Source organism: Tetrahymena thermophila (assembly GCF_000189635.1).
Source record: "Tetrahymena thermophila SB210 genomic scaffold scf_8254600, whole genome shotgun sequence".
Classification (NCBI taxonomy): Eukaryota; Ciliophora; class Oligohymenophorea; order Hymenostomatida; family Tetrahymenidae; genus Tetrahymena; species Tetrahymena thermophila.
The window spans coordinates 174920-191853 of NW_002476370.1; the positions used below are offsets into that span (position 1 = coordinate 174920).

At 20.8% G+C, this 16934-nt stretch overlaps 4 protein-coding genes across 4 annotated transcripts; 2 read left to right on the forward strand and 2 right to left on the reverse strand. All coding sequences in view use genetic code 6, as the record gives it.

Annotated features, from left to right (window-relative positions):
• Positions 1–4543: 4543 nt before the first annotated feature.
• TTHERM_00278630 (hypothetical protein) lies at positions 4544–6880 on the reverse strand (the record flags this gene model as incomplete). Its single annotated transcript, XM_001018122.1, has 1 exon — positions 4544–6880. One exon carries the CDS (start codon positions 6878–6880, stop codon positions 4544–4546), a length of 2337 nt encoding a protein of 778 aa, XP_001018122.1.
• An 851-nt stretch (positions 6881–7731) lies between these two features.
• On the forward strand, positions 7732–13750 carry TTHERM_00278640 (hypothetical protein; the record flags this gene model as incomplete). The annotated part of the gene is made up of 18 exons (XM_001018123.3): positions 7732–7770; positions 7827–7882; positions 8076–8165; positions 8458–8547; positions 8834–8920; positions 9152–9241; positions 9554–9643; positions 9967–10056; positions 10315–10404; positions 10692–10781; positions 11063–11152; positions 11461–11550; positions 11817–11906; positions 12226–12315; positions 12626–12715; positions 12986–13075; positions 13371–13460; positions 13663–13750. The coding sequence occupies 18 exons, from the start codon at positions 7732–7734 to the stop codon at positions 13748–13750; spliced, it is 1530 nt and encodes a 509-aa protein (XP_001018123.3).
• A 692-nt stretch (positions 13751–14442) lies between these two features.
• TTHERM_00279650 (hypothetical protein) lies at positions 14443–15161 on the forward strand (the record flags this gene model as incomplete). The annotated part of the gene is made up of 2 exons (XM_001018125.2): positions 14443–14555; positions 14651–15161. 2 exons carry the CDS (start codon positions 14443–14445, stop codon positions 15159–15161), a joined length of 624 nt encoding a protein of 207 aa, XP_001018125.2.
• Positions 15162–15583: 422 nt separating this feature from the next.
• Positions 15584–16399, reverse strand: TTHERM_00279660 (hypothetical protein; the record flags this gene model as incomplete). The annotated part of the gene is made up of 1 exon (XM_001018126.2): positions 15584–16399. The coding sequence occupies exon 1, from the start codon at positions 16190–16192 to the stop codon at positions 15584–15586; it is 609 nt and encodes a 202-aa protein (XP_001018126.1). The 5' UTR covers positions 16193–16399.
• Positions 16400–16934: the final 535 nt, after the last annotated feature.

Here is a 16934-nt window from a genome sequence, read left to right on the forward strand (position 1 = left end):
TGGAGGATATATTTTTGTTTGTTTATTTGCATAAGAGCAGTTTATGGATATATTAAGATCATATTGAATTAAACAAACACTTCATACTATCAAATAATCTAAAGTTTGTTTTTGGTGATCCCCCTACTTTAGGACTAGCACTGAGTTATTTTTAATAAAAGGAATATTTTTTAATTTATCGCAAAAAAATTTGTATCCAACCATATCCACCTTATTTTTATTTCAATGATTTTTAAATGTAAGCTAATTAAATAAAAAATTATATTGTAACTAAGTTTAAAGTAAATTTTGTTTAGATTTTCATAAAATTTATAACAATTTTTTGTTTGGATTTTCTGAAAGCTAAAATTTCCACTATTGCATTAAAAGTAAGATAGAGAGGGAGGGATAATAGACAATTTTGGAGTAAAAGCAAATTGAGTAATAATATGAGAAAATACTAAAGATAATGACTGCGCATATAAAATCTCGTAAGTATTCTTATTTTTTATACAATATTTGATACCTGAAAAGGTTACTTTTAATTAAAAAATTTTTATTACAAAAAATTTTGTATTTAGATATTAATTATCAAAACAAGAGTGTATTAACTAAATAATTTTATATTTATCCTTGATTAAAAAATTAGCTTAGATATATTCTTAAATAAGAAGTAAGACTAATTAATGATTAATTAGAATTTAAATAAAATGATAAAAATCAAAATAAAAAATAAAGATATTTATTTATTTAGAAACTAAAATAATTAAATTTTATATCAAAAATAAGTAAGTTTTTCTTAAATTTCATATCTGATTTTATATTTAAATAAATATTCAATAAATTTTTGAATTAAATCAAAAATAATATCTTACACATTAATAAATATTTGAATATCAAAAAAGCAGTATTAACTAAATGTTAAGTAAATAGATAATTATTACAGTTTCTTCCATTCATAATAAGAAACTTTCCTTTATTTCTTATTAATGAAATCAAAAGAAAGAAAATTTAAAAAGTGAATAAATAAAAAATGTAAAAAAACAAAAAAAAGGCATAAATTGTGTAAATAAAACAAACAAAACATTTTATTTATTTTTGAAATGAAAAATAATAAATAAGCTATTAAAATATTTTTTATCATATTTAGTTTATTAGATACTCTGAAAATACAAATAGATATGTATTACTTACATTTATTTATTATTTTTTCCTGCATAATTTTTCAAAATTTTTAATTTTATTTGAGTGATATATTATTTATTATTAAAATATATGATTTTGCTTATTTTGTTTTTGTTCTATTTGTTTATTTTCAAATATTTTAATAGAATTAAGTAAAATTATTAGTAAATTTAATGCTAATTTATTATTTTTTTAAACCTATTTACGATTAGAATCTTATCTTATTTAATTTATTTATATTCTAAAATCATCAAAATATTTAATTTATTATTCTTAATTTATAACTGATTATCTCATTTACTTTTCATATTCTATATATAATTTAAAATTCTTTTTCAAAACAAAAGATAGGTTTTAAATCTATTTAAACAATAATTTAAAAAAATAATTAAATAGAGAATTCTAAAAAATATAATTAATAAGTAAGTGATATATTTATTGAAATTACTTTTTAGAGGTTTTTTACAATTTATTTTAATAAATAAGTTTAAATACTACTAAAAGATATTTTCATTTTTAAATTTTAAATACTTCTTCAATTTAAATTGTCTATATTAATGATAGTAAGGTAAATTATTTTTTTTATTAATATTACACTTGCTTTAATTAAATTTAATGAATACACCAAAAACCACAAGCCCTGTAACTGCTCAAGCTTGTTTTATTTTAATTTTTAAATAATATTTAAATGCAAAATTTTAAAATAGCTAAAATTTATTTATTTATTATGTAATCTTTTCTTTTTACTATTTTTCTTATCAAAAAAATGATTTGTGATCTTAAAGTCATTTTTTTTTTTGAATAAATTAATGCTAAAAAAATTTAAATCATAAAATCCACAAAAATAGTATAGATACATACATACATAAAAAAATAAATGTTACTGTAAATTGATGAGGATTTTAGATTTAGAATTGGCAAAAATATTCCTTTATTCATAAAAAATTATTTGAGTCTAAAGTGCATCACTGAAATGCTTGCTATATTATTGATGGAATTTTCAGAGAGATCTAGGGAATAGGACCTTCTCTTTCCATTTATTTAAGGACTGACCCTTTTTGTTTTTATAATTTCCAAAAAAGTTATAAAAGATAAAAACAATAACCTAGCTAATTAAATTTACATTGCATTTATGATAGCTAATATGATCTACTTTTATTCTAAGCTGAAAGATAGGAATAAATAACATCTGTTTTAATATCATATTTACTTCGAAATAACCAGCTTTAAGCTGTACTTTACTTTAGAAGATCTTCTATAAAATCTAAACTATAATAGATTTAATATACGATATCTTTATGTGCTTTACATCATACCCTTCCTCTACCCTTTAATCTAACCTTTACCTTTTGATAGATTTATGGAATTGGTGACTGTGGCTGGAAGTTCTGTGTTTCTAGCAAATATTAAATACTAAAGATCGTATGTAATTTTTGCCTTACTGTTTAGATCTGTGTTTCTTATTTCTGGTTATTCCTTTCCTATAATTAATAAATAATTTGCAAATTTATCTCATATTTTATTTTTGTTATATATTTAATTGCCACCATTAATAGCGTTAGCTATTTAAGTAAAATATAAATAACATGTTGAATGAAATTTGTAATTCCTATCTGTATTTTTTTATTTTAATTACAAAAACCAAACATAATAAATACAATTTAAAATTAACCTAATATTTTTTATATATTATTCAAAATTTAGCAAATGCTTGAATTAGTATATCTTTTTTAACAAAAAAAGTAATTTTTTTACTCCCTTAATTCATAAAAATATTTATGACACCAATAACTATGATCTGTTATTGATAAAAATAAATTGTTTATTTTTTAACTTAGATTAGTTTTAATTCAAAAATATACCTATAATTAATTTAATTTATAAAAAGAAGCTATAAAAATAAATATTTATTTATTTTCAAAAATAGTTCTAAAACAACATTTAATTAATACAATCAATCATTAACATCGGTTATTTATTTATTATCGGATTTTTAAAATTGCTCTTTTGAAAGGGAAAACAAATTAAGTAAATTAAATTTGGATGATTTCTATATTCAAAATATTAAAAACCAATAAGAATGTCGTTAAAAACTCTTAATTAGATGGATATGATGATTATATCAGGAACCCTGATCATCAATCATTTAAATAAAATTTTTTATTTTGTACATATAATATATGTAATATTTTTTATTTGATAAGTTGCAAGGTGTTGCTTGCTATTCTCTGATAATTATTTCTTTGGTAGGAGATAAATATTAAGTAGAATAATAAATAATATTTAAAAAATTTAAAATAATAAAAAAAGGTATATATCTATCTATCTATCTATCTATCTATCTATCTATCTATCTATCTATCTATCTATCTATCGAAATAGATTTCAAACCTGAACAAACAAACAAAAAATTTATAATCAAAAATTTAATTTGTTTTTTAATGAATAAATAAATCTAAATTTTTAATCAAGCATTTAATTTTTAGAGATAAGCATTTTTTATGTAAAAAAAAAAATTAATTCAAGATTAAATGTTTGATAAAAAAATTTATTTAAATTTCTTCATCAAAAAATTAATTTATTCTTTGATTAAACATTTTTTACTTATTTTTTCTACTATCAGGTTAGAAATCTGCTTCAAAATCTTTTTTTATATTTTATTAAATAATATTTATTATTCTACTAAATAAATGTAGATTTATAACTCAAGAATTAATTATCAGAGAATGAATAGCTATATTTTTTAACCCAAAACATAAATATAATAAATTATTAAATTATGTGAATCATGAATTTTTAAAAAATGATGGATCATATTTTCTTCAATGTAATGTTATTTTATGCAGTTGATCATAGAAATATTTTTTTACCAATTAACAAATTCAAAAATAAATTTTTATTTGCAACTTAAAATGAATTAATTAAATTATTAACAAATGAAAGTTAACTTTAATGAAGTTTTATTTAAAAATAATTTTTTAATAAATTCAATTTGTAAAAATAAAAAGTAAAAGAGAATAAATATTTATTTATTTATTTATTTTATATAGGAAATCTAGTTTAACATTTATTTATTATAATCAATAATCAATAGTGATTATTTATTTTATTGGATTTTGAAAATTAATTATGGTCTTTGTCAAAATTTAAAAGGGAAAAGAGTTTTTATTATCAAAGTCTCAAATTCCAAAAATAATCTGTTAAAAATTCATAATCAGATAGATGATTTTGATGACTTTATCAGGAATCATGATCAGCAATTATTTAATTTAAACATTTTATCTATTCTTTATATATACATGCAATATTTTTTGTTTGAATATTTGCAAGGTATTTTTTTAACCAAAATGACTAATAAAATTAAACGAATCTAATAAATTCAGAATTTTTTTAAAAATGGTGGATCATCCTTTCTTAAATGTTATTTTATGCTGTTGATATATCTCTTGCACTAAATCATCTTTTGAATGAGTTCTGTCTAATAGCGATCTATGACATTTTATTCTATAGAGTTAAGCTCTTAAATTGAGTCAGCTTTTAGTAAAACTTATCCTATTTGACGCCTTTCTCGATCTACTTATCTCTTAACTTCATTCATCAATTTACTAAAATACTATTCGGCTGTTTCTTCATGAGGAGGTTACTGCTTTAGGTTATTCAGAGGAGTGTACTTTTCATAATACTAAGACAATAATTGGATTGAAGAAACCTTCTTTGCTTTGGAAAAAGTATGTCCCCTTTTATTCTTGTGGTTGATATCTGCTAAATTGTAGTAGCCAGGAGCAGGGTTTTCATAAGCATTTCGACCACTTTTGCTTACAATCTTTATTTTTGGAAGTGAAGTTTTTTTTCTGCTAAATTAAGGACTTTCGTTAAGCGACACAAGCAACAGGCTCTGAATGTTCTTTTCATACTCTCCAATGTTAAATATAAATCTATCATAAGCCAATTTATTGCTTTTTGAAGCAGACTGCTAAAAGTCACCAAGATCTTTCAGTGTAATGCTTTCCTTTGAATTAACAATTTCATCACTGTTTTCACTGAATAACTTTGTTTTAGATTTGTCTGTATCTTTTATATTGATGCGTATATTTTGCTTTTATTTTTCTCCAAAATTAAGTTTATTATTGTTAATTTATGAGTTAACTCTCGTTTCTATTTATGGATTCTGAGGAAGGAAGTTGGGAATTATTTTACTATTTTAAATAGGATTAAGAGAAGTTTAGCTTTTTGTATTAATTTAGCTACTCTCTAACTCTTCAGATTGTATTGAGGCTTCTTATGTTTTGTTGAGCCCATTAAAATCTTATTAAATATTTAGTGCCTATGAGTTTTGAAATAAAGATTAATTGAGAGAATTTTAGTTCACGCTTTTCTCGCTTTGTTTACTCTTATTGATTTTTTATTGGCTTTTTAAAGCAGATTGTATTGTGTAATTACCAAATTTATCCAACGAACTCTAGTCAAGCGTCCTATTACTTTGTGTGGATAAAGTATAGCTCTATTAATGGTAACTCGACTTGCTGAAATATTTATTGCAAAACTCGTCTTTTTCAGCCACTTTACTTTGATTTTCGTTTTCCTTTTACTCCTCTATAATTGCCTAATTTTAGTCATAAAATTGGTTTTTTAAATGAAGAGATTCGCTTTCAGCCTCTTTAAATTGAATATCTCTAAGATACTAATTTTTTACAGGAGGAACAAAGAACTCTTTTTTGTATTTATTTGACTTATCGAAAAAGTAAGTATTATTCTTTTTGACTAAAGTATGTATTTAAGAAGGAGGAGTAGCAAGAGAAATCTTAGTGGTAAGTATGTTGTGGTTACTCCTCTTACGAAGAGCAGACAATTCATCAATATCATCTGTCAATGGATCTATCAAAGGGTCACTAATTATTTACTGATATTTTATGGTATTAAAGAGTGCCTAACTTTTTTATAGTTTTTGATTCTTAGTCGAATTTAAGCAGTTTTAATCTGCATTCAAAGGGCTTTCTTATTTTACAGAATTCTACTTATAAAGATTTTTATATTCTTTAGTCAGCGAAAGTGGAAAGAAATTATTTTCTATTTTTTATGAAGTATTTAATTTTGATTTTAAACTTTTCTATGAATTTTCTTTTTGACTTCCACTTTCTTCTACCTCCTTGATTACATCAAAAATTTAATCACTCTCTTCAGTTTATTTTTTATCATTTTGATTTTACTAATAACTTATAGAATACTTGTCTAATGGGTTTACTTAATTTTATATTTAAAAGTCACTTTCATTAAACGTAGTTGGAAGGCATTGATGACGAGGACTCATATTTTTTTTAGAGTTGACGAAATTAAATTTGTCTTGCAAAAATATTTGCTTTTGTTGCTGCTCATTACCTTCATTTTTATGTTGAGAGGAGCTAAACTCTATAGGAGTCGACTCTTTTTATTATTCCTTTGAATATTTACTTTTTTCTTCTACTTTTCTAACAGATTCGTAGTACTCAGAGTTAACAGGTGGCTAAAAGGTGGCCTTTTGATAATTTTTTAAGCTATAAGTTAACTCAAATTGAAATCTATCACTTTCACTAGTAATTTTTTTAAGTATTTTCATTTTTTATTAATCAGTCAATTTCTCATTGATGTTGAAAGTACTTTTCTTTTATTGATAGTTAGGAGAATTTAAAAAATCAATGACTTTAGAGCGCAAAATGTTTGTAGAGTCGGATTTTATCATCAGTTAAAAGTTAATTTTTAAGCAAATTTATGGAAAAATTATGAAATAATTCTTTATGCCTTGTCTAAGATGAAGTCTAAAAACTATGATTCTTTAAAAATAAAAATATGATAATACTTGATTTAATTTAAACAAAACTAAATATAAGAAATTTATTTAGCAATATTTTTATTAATACCAATCAATAAACTAGTAATTAAACTGGTTTTTATTTAATTTTTATGAAACATTAATAATTAATTTATTAGTAAATCAGTGAAATTTCATTCAAATAAGCTAATCTTGCTTTAAAAGCAGGAATTCTATATTTTAATTATTTACTGATAATCATAAACTTTTTAAGAGCACACTGATTTGACTCTCTATTTAAAAAATGTTTTATTAAAATAAAAATTAAATTAAAATGGAACAAGGGATTTAAAGATAAAGTGGTCTCTATAGTAGTTTTTATTAGTGAGAAAATCCTATCCAAACAAAATTAAAAAGGTATTTAACTCTATGAATATTCCCTCCTTACTCGATGGACTATTTTAGAAAAATATAATAAGTTAAAATTATTTTATAAAAATTTAAGTTAATTAATTAATTATAAGCAATTAATTGACTAATTAATTATCTTGGATTCTTGGTAATTTAATAATAGTAATTTTTTTAAAAATCTATTAATATTTGATAATTAATTATTATTACATTTAATTTTTTGTAATTTCTCTTCCTAAAAACAAATTTATATTTAATTTATATTTGAGAAGTATTAAAACTTATTTCATCTTTTTATCTAATTAATTTTGATATAAAAGTACATTAATTAATTTCCATAAATTGCTAAATAATATTTTTGAAAAAAAAAAATGATATAAGAGAAAACATATTATAAGAATCTAAAACAAGTAAATACTTTTTTTTGTATTAATATTATTTAAATTATTTTTATTAATAAAATAAGTTTTTAAATTCTTCACTTTAATCGTTTTAGGTTCTCGATATTAATCTGACTGATTGGTATATTGATTTTTTAATATTTTTATTAGTTTTTTTAATATTTAGTTTTTATCAGATCTATATTCATTCATTTTTATTAAAATAAATATTTTTTAATACTTCTTATTCAATTTATACTATGATAATTAATTATTTTTTTTTATTTTATATTTTTTCTTCATTCTATCCTTCTAACTAATTAACTATATTTTAGTAAAAATTAAATCGGTGATTAAGGTTCATCAAGCTTAGGTTCTGGTTTAGAAAAGTGCACTAATCTCTCAAATTTGGCACTTCACCTTAGGTAAAAACAGTTTATTTATGTTGGATTCTGATATTTTTGAATATAAAAATGAAATTAAAACAATATAACTAACTCTTTTAATTTTATTTATTAGATTTTTATTTGATTTATTTCTGCTTAAGTTTTTTATTTATTTATTAATTTGTTTCTTTCTTTCTTTATTTAGCTTATTTTATTATTTTGAATTTTTACTATTATTATTAATTAATTAATTTCTTATTATTTCATATATTTTCTTCATTATTTCCTTCTAACTAATTAACTTTATATTTTATCTTCAATATTTAATAAGGTCTAATAAAATTGGTGCAATTGGTGCATTGGGCTTAAGTTCAGGTTTATAAAATTGCACTAATCTCTAAAATTTAACACTTGATATAAAGTAAAAACAAACAGTTTATTTATTTTATAATATTTTTGAAAATAAAAAGGAATTTAAAACAAACAAATTAACTGTTTTAATAAATTTATTAGCTCCTTATTTGATTTTTTTATTCTAACTACTTTCATTTTTTTTATTTATTTTTTCGTTTAATTGCTTGTTAATTAAACTTGTTTTTTCAATTCAACTTTTGCTTTTATTAGTAATTAATTAACTTCTTATTATCTTATATTTTTTCCTTCTAGCCAATTATTAATTATATATTTCTTCTTAAAAATTTAAAAAGAAATAATTAAATTGGCAATGAAGGAGCCTCAGGCTTAGGTTCCTTAGAAAAGTGCTCTAGCCTTTCAAATTTGACACTTGACCTCATGTAATAACAGTTTATTTGTCTTGGATTCTAATATCTTTTTGAATATAAAAATGAATTTATACAATATAATTAGCTAACTCTTTTAATTTATTTATTAGATTTTTATTTTTTTAACTCATTTTTTTATTTTAACTTTTATTTTTATGATAAATTAAATTCATTTCATATTATTTCTTCATTTTTTCCTTCTAACTAATTAAGTATATTATTTTTTCTTTGATATTTAAAAAGTAAAAATTAAATTACTGATGTAGGAGCCTCAGGCTTAGGTTCTGGTTTAGGAAAGTGCACTAATCTCTCAATTTTAACCGTTTCTCTTTGGTAAAAAAGTTTATTTGTTTAGGATTGTTATATTTTTAAATTGAAAGCAATATAACTAACTCTTTTAATATATCCTTTAACAATCTTTATTTAGTTTATTTCTTTTTTTTTATTTTGATTATTTTTATTTTAAATATTTATTTATTTGTTTTTTGTTTGTTTGTTAATTTTACTCATTTTTCATTTTTATTTTCAAATTTTAATTTTATTATTTATCAATTAGTTTCTTATTATTTAATTTGTTTTCTTCATTTTTTCCTACTAAAAAACCAATTAAATCTCTTTATATTTTATTCTTAAATATTTTAAAAGCTCTAACTAAATTAGTGCAATTGGTGCATCAGGCTTAGGTTCTGGTTTAGAAAAGTGCACTAATCTCTCAAATTTGACTCTTAATATAAGGTAAAAACAGTGTTAGGATGATAATATTTTTGAATTTAAAATTGAATTTAAATTAAGATAAAAAACTCTTTTAATTTATTTATTAGTTTTTTTTTATTTATTTTTCTTTTTTTTTATAATTCTGCTAGGGTTTTTAATTTATTTTTTTGTTTTGTTTTTTGGTTTATTTGTTTGTTAATTTAACTCATTTTTTATTTTGAATTTTTGCTTTTATTAATAATTAATAAGTTTTATTTCTTATTATTTAATAGTTTTCTTCATTTTTTCCTTCTAACTAACTAACTAATTATTTAATTAATTATTTTTTTTCAATATTTAAAAAGGTTGAATAAAATTGGTGCAATTGGTGCATCAGGCTTAGGTTCTGCTTTAGGAAATTGCACTAATCTCTCAAATCTGACACTTGATATAACGTAAAAATAGTTTATTTGTTTTATATTATTATAATTTTGAATATAAAAATGAATATAAAACAAAATAATTAACTAACTCATTTAATTTATTTATTCGTTTTTTATTCTGCTTATTTTTTTAATCTATTTTTTAATTTAACTCATTTTTTAATTTTCAACTTTTACTTTTATAATTAATTTATTTATTTCTTATTATTTCATATTTTTTCCTTCTGGTTAACTAATTCACTATATAACTATTCTTCAATATTTAAAAAGTGGTAATTAAATTGGTGACGAAGGAGCATCAGGCTTAGGTTTTGGTTTAGGAAAGTGCTCTAATCTCAAAAATCTGACACTTGAAATTGGGTAAATAGAATTATTTTATTCTAGACTGTGATATTTTAAAAAAATATCAATTTAAAACTATATAACTGATTCTTTTAATTTATTCATTAGCTTTTATTTGATTTCTTTATTTTTTATTTTGTTTGTGTTATTTATTTATTTGTTTGTTTGTAAATTTAACTCATTTTTTAATTTTAAACTTTTGCTTTTATTAGTATTTAATTAATTAATCAATTTCTAATATTTAATCTTCATTTTTCTTTCTTACTAACTAAGTAACTTTCTATTTTTTTTCAATATTTAAAAAGCTCTAATAAAATTGGTGCAATAGGGGCATCAGGATTAGGTTCTGGTTTAGGAAAGTGCACTAATCTCTCAAATTTGACACTTGCTGTAAGGTAAAAATCTTTATTTGTTTTCTATTATGATATTTTTGAATATAAAAATGAATTTAAAACAATATAACTAATTCATTTAATTAATTTAATTACTTTTTAATTGATTTTTTATTTTATTTTCCTTATGTTTTTTTTTTTATTTGCTTATTAATTTAAATAATTTTTTCATTTTTAACTTTTATGTTTCATAAAAATTAATAAATTAATTTCTAATTATTTAATATTTTTTCTTCATTTTTTCCCTCTTACTAATCATATATTTTTTTTCAATAATTAAAAAGCTCTAATAAAATTGGTGCAATTGGGGCATCAGGATTAGGTTCTTGTTTAGGAAACTGCACTAATCTCTCAAATTTGTAGCTCTCTCTATGGTAAAAAATGTTTATTTGTTATAGATTGTGAAATATTTTAATATAAAAATTATTTTAAAAGAATTTTTCTAACTCTTTTAATTAATTAATTAATTAATTTATTTATTTATTTTTGCTTTTTATTTGATTTATTTTTATTTTTTAAAATTTTGTGCTCTTTTTTTTATTTATTTATTTGTTTGTTAATTTAACATATTTTTAAATTTTTAACTTTTACTTTTATTATTAATTAATTCATATATTTTTAATAATATAACTAACTAACTAACTAATTAATAATATATTTTTTTCTTCAATATTTCAAAAAGTAAAAATTAAATTGGTGATGAAGATGTATCAGGTTTAGTATCTGGTTTAGAAAAGTGCACTAATCTCTCAAATTTTATACTTGATATAAGGTAAAAACAGTTTATTTGTTATTGATTATGATATTTTAGAATATAAAAATTAATTTAAAAGAATAAAACTAACTATTTTAATTAATTAATTTATTAGATTTAGATTGGAAATTAATTTATATTTTTTTATTGCTCATATTTATTCATTTATTTAACTAATTCTTTCATTTTCAACTTTTGATTTTAATTTATTCATATTTTTTCTTAATTTATTTTATCCTATAAACTAACTAATTAACTATTAATTTTCATCAATATTTAAAAAGTGAAAATAATATTTTTGATAAAGGAGCTTCAGGTTTAGGTTCTGGTTTAGGAAAGTGCAATAATCTCCTAAATTTGACACTTGATTTAAGGTAAAAACAGCTTATTTGTTTTGGATTATGTATTAAATTTTAAAATGAATTTAAAAAAAATAAAATAAAATATTTTAATTTATATTTATATATTTAATTTCTTTTTATTCAATTTATTTGTCTTTTTTTTATATTCTGCTTGTGCTATATATTTATCTCTTTGTTTCTTAATTTAATTCATTCATTTTTTTTATTTTGAGCTTTTGCATTTATTATTTATTTATTAATTAATTTTTTATTTTCTCCTATTTTTTCTTAATTTTTTCCTTCAAACTAACTAACTAATTAATTATATATTTCTTCTTCAATATTTAAAAAGTTATAATAAAATTGGTGCAATTAGTGCATCAGGCTTAGGTTCTGGTTTAAGAAACTGCATTAACCTCTCAAATCTGACACTTATACTTAGGTAAAAAGAGTTTATTTGCTTTAGGTTGTGATAATTTTGAATATAAAATGAATTTAAAACAATATTATTAATAATTCATTTAATATATTTATTAGCTTTTATTTTATTTATTTTTACTTTTTTAATATTCTGCTTGTGTTTTTTATTTATTTATTTCTTTGTTAATTTAACTCATTTTTTCATTTTAAACTTTTGCTTTTATTAATAGTTGATTAATTAAATAATTACTTTTTATTATGTAATATTTGTTCTTCATTTTTTCCTACTAATTAAATCATTAACTATATATTTTTCTTCAATATTTAAAAAGGTATAATTAAATTGGTGATGAAGGTACATCAGGCTTAGGTTCTGGTTTAGGAAAGTGCACTAATATGTCAAATTTGACACTGAATATAAGGTAAAAACAGGTTATTTTCTTTTTGTTTTGATATTTTTGAATATAAAAATTAATTATCTTACTCTTTTAATTTATTTATTAAATTTTTATTGGATATTTTATTTTATTCTTCTTATATATTTTTATTTGCAAATTTAATTCTTATTTTAATTTCAACTTTTACATTTATTCATAGTGAATTATTCATTTTATATCATCTTATATTTTTTCTTCATTTATTCCTACCAAATAACTAATTAACTAAATAAATTTTCTTCAATATTTAAAAAGGGGAAATAATATTGGTGCAATTGGTGCATCAGACTTAGGTTCAGGTTTAGGAAAGTGCACTAATCTCTCAAATTTGACACTTAATATAATGTAAAAACAGTTTATTTATTTTTGATTGCGATTTATTTGAATAAATTAAAAATAATATAATTAACAAAGTCTTTTAATTTATCTATGAGCTTTTTATTGGATATATTACTTTTTTTTATTCCGCTTATATATTCTTTATTTATTTATTAATTTATTTGATTGTTAATCTAACTCATTTTTTCTTTTTCAACTATTACTTTTAATTAATAAATTTCTTATTATTTCATATTATTTCTTCATTATTTCCTTCTAGCTAACTAATTTGCTATATATTTTTTCATAAATATATAAAAAGTGATAATTATATTGGTAATGAAGGAGCATCAGGCTTAAGTATTGGTTTAGGAAAGTGCACTAATCTCTAAAAATTGACAGTTGATATTAGGTAAAAACATTTTATTTTGATTGCACTATTTTTGAATATAAAAATTAATTTAAAACAATATAACTAACTCTTTTAATTTTTATCTTTCTTTTTATTTTTATTGTGCTAACTTTTTTTTTATTTTTTGATTTAAAATGTAATATTTTATTTCAAATTTTATTCTATTTATTTTTTAGTAATTTACACTTATTTATATTAAAAGGTTAAACTAAATATTCAATTAAAGATAATAATTTAGAGCAAAGTGCCATAAATCAAAAAGGTTAGTAACCTTAATAGCAAATTTGTGAAATACGAAGAATAAATATTATTTGAATATTTTAATAAAATATGTTTTATTTTACAATATGTTGAAATTAGAAAATTAACCTAAAATATAGATAGATAGATGATTTTGTATTATTTTTATATTTATAAATTCGTATTTTGATAAATTCATAAATATATTTCTAAACGAATAAAGGAATTAAATTGATATCAAGATGCCATAGAAAAATATAAAAATATAGTGGTTGGTATGCATGCCACTTTTTATGAAATAGATTTTTTAGTTTTTTATTAAAAAAAAATCTGATTTTTATATTTTATTATAATATTTTAATTAATAATTTTATTTATTTAATTTAAAAAATAAATAATATAATAAAAATAAATAATTTTTTTACACCTAAATTTTTAAATTTAGTTAATTTTTGTGAAGTGGAATAGCCAAAATACTGATTTGGGAAATTAATTTCTGTAGTGATTAAGAATTTATTTCTAAATTTTTCCTACCTTTAAGCACACCCAGAACACCTTAATATCGAAAAACAATAGCATCAATCTGTAAGGATAATAATCTGGAATGTTATCTCAATCAAAAAAGAAAAAAAATTGATGGAGATTAGAAAGCTGCAGCCAAATGTAGTATGTCTGTAGGAAATAAGACAATAACAGTTCAGAAATTCACCTACTTTCAACTTTGTTTTAAAAAACAGATCTGATGAGAATTAAGGTGGAAGAATCTGCATTCGGATTGATTCGAAACTCAACTACAGAGTTGTTGATTAGCTAATACCAGAATAAATCCTAGAATAGCAGTGTGAACTACAACTAGTAGAAATTTTTTATTAAATATTTAAATTTACAATATTTAATGTTGATATTCCTTGTAAAATCTAAAGAAACAAATATTTAAAAAAATAATTTAGTATATGGAATATTCACCTGATGGCCTCTCTCCATATTGAAAATTTCATTATTTGTGGTTAATTGAATAATTATTCTAACCCATTCCCTCATCTTTACTACTTAAACCTCTAATATGCTTCAACCTTCTAGAGAAATACATAGCCTCCATTTATTTTAGACTACATCTTTACATCTTTCAGGTTCAACTTCACCATCGAAACAATTCCCTGCTAAAATGAATCTGAAAATTCTATACTTCTAGCTAACATACAAATTACTAATCAATTAGATATCTCTTACAAACTATCAAATACCTAGAAAAGACTTGAGCCTCGTGTTATGTTATATGGCTACAATCTAGAGAATAGGTTGTAAGAGCAAATAAAAAAGTAAATAAAAAATTTCCTTTATTCCACAAAATCTGGTTAGCCTTAAGTCAAAGAGCAAGATAACTCAGAATACTTAAGTCTTTCACCACCGAAATTGACCATAATCTGCTCTCAAATTACTCCAAACAATCCTAAAATCTGATGAAGACTGTTAGAAACCTCCACTATTTCCCAAAATTTCAAATCTACCAGCAATATCTGAGGATGAAGTTGAGTGGAAGCAAGAGCACATTTAAAAGTACAAAACAGTAACTTACATGGGACAGCTTTTCTGATTAGTTCTTTAGAATGTGCAAAATAAAAAAAACTCTGATCAACAACTGGTGGACTTAGCAAAATGTGAGGCTACTTTTCCCTCATTCTTATGAATACCGTCTGATCCCGATAAACAAGAAAAACCCTAACTTGCCAAAGTTAGAGTAATTCAGGTTAATAGCGACTAAGCAAAAAATTCAAAAAAAGCAAAAAAATTAATTGTATTTATTTATTTCCACAAATATGCAATATATATTTTTGCATCAAAATTTTTATTTATTTTTTTAAAATATATAATTATCATTTATTTCAATTTTATTGTTTCTTTGTACCTTCTTGTTCTTCAGCTTTTTGATTTTAAAGTGCAGCTTTTCCAAAGTATCTCACTCCTACTGATTTACTGATTCCTAAATAATTTTATGCAATAATTTTAAATAAAATTATATTTATTTAATTTGCTTCTTTTTTTAGAGTTTTCTTTTATTATTATTTTGCTTATTTCATTTAATTTAAAATTTATTTTTCTCTTTCTTTCTCTGAATTTTTTTACATTTCATTTTCTTTTTCTTTTTCATAAATTCTTTTTGCAGACAGAATGAAGCTATCCAGTTTCATCTTAGTTTCTTCATTGCTCAATTCATACACTGGCTTTAGAGTTATTTCCAATCTTAATAGAGATTCTTATAGCTGTGTGACCATACCTTCTTGTTTTTCTTCCTAGGCTTTCCTGGTTATCTTATAGTCTTCCTCCAATTAGATTCTTTTGCCTGTCATGTCCTGAGTTAGAAGGTTATACAGATCTTGTGATATTTTCTCAGTTTCTATATCCCTTTTTTCTTCTGAGATATCGCTCCATTTATCTTCTTCCCATTCTAATTCTGAGTCTGATGATGAGTATTCTTCCACCAGTTTCCCCATTTTATAGTTATTATTTTTTTGTATAAGTATTATAATTTATTTATCTTTAATTTTTATAGTTTTTTATTATCTATTTTATTCAATATCTTTATTATATTTTATAATTCTTTTAATTTTAAATCTTTTATTATTTCTTAATCTTTTTACTTTATAAATTATTAAAGTTGTTGATTAATTATAATTAATTATACAATAATTACTCTAATTTACTGAATTTCTACTTAAAGATGATCATTTAAAGCGGTTTTGGAATTCTAGTCTTATATGGATAAATTTTGCATTTGGCCAAAAAAGTAAGTAACAATTTTTAGGCTTTAAAAGAAAAAATAATTATAATAATTTGTTAAATCTTAATAAAAATACATACAGTATATAAATTTATTTGTTTGAAATGAATTAATATTTAATAAAATCATAAATTAATATTTTATATTTATTATTTATTTTCATAAAGTTATTGATCATCATCAGACTCTGATAGTTCATCTTATTCTTCTGTATCATTTAGATCCATATAACATTTAAATCTAATTTTTGTAAACAGGTGTTCTTTATCTTTATAATTTTCTTATATTCTGTTTAAAAACAACCAAACAAACATTATTTGTTACAGGTTAAATAAATTGTATGAAATATCTCATATAAATATGAAATTAAAATCTTAAAAATCTTTATTTTTAAATAATATTTACTAATTTTAATAAATAAATTAAAAATAAAATGAATAAATCAACAAAAGAAG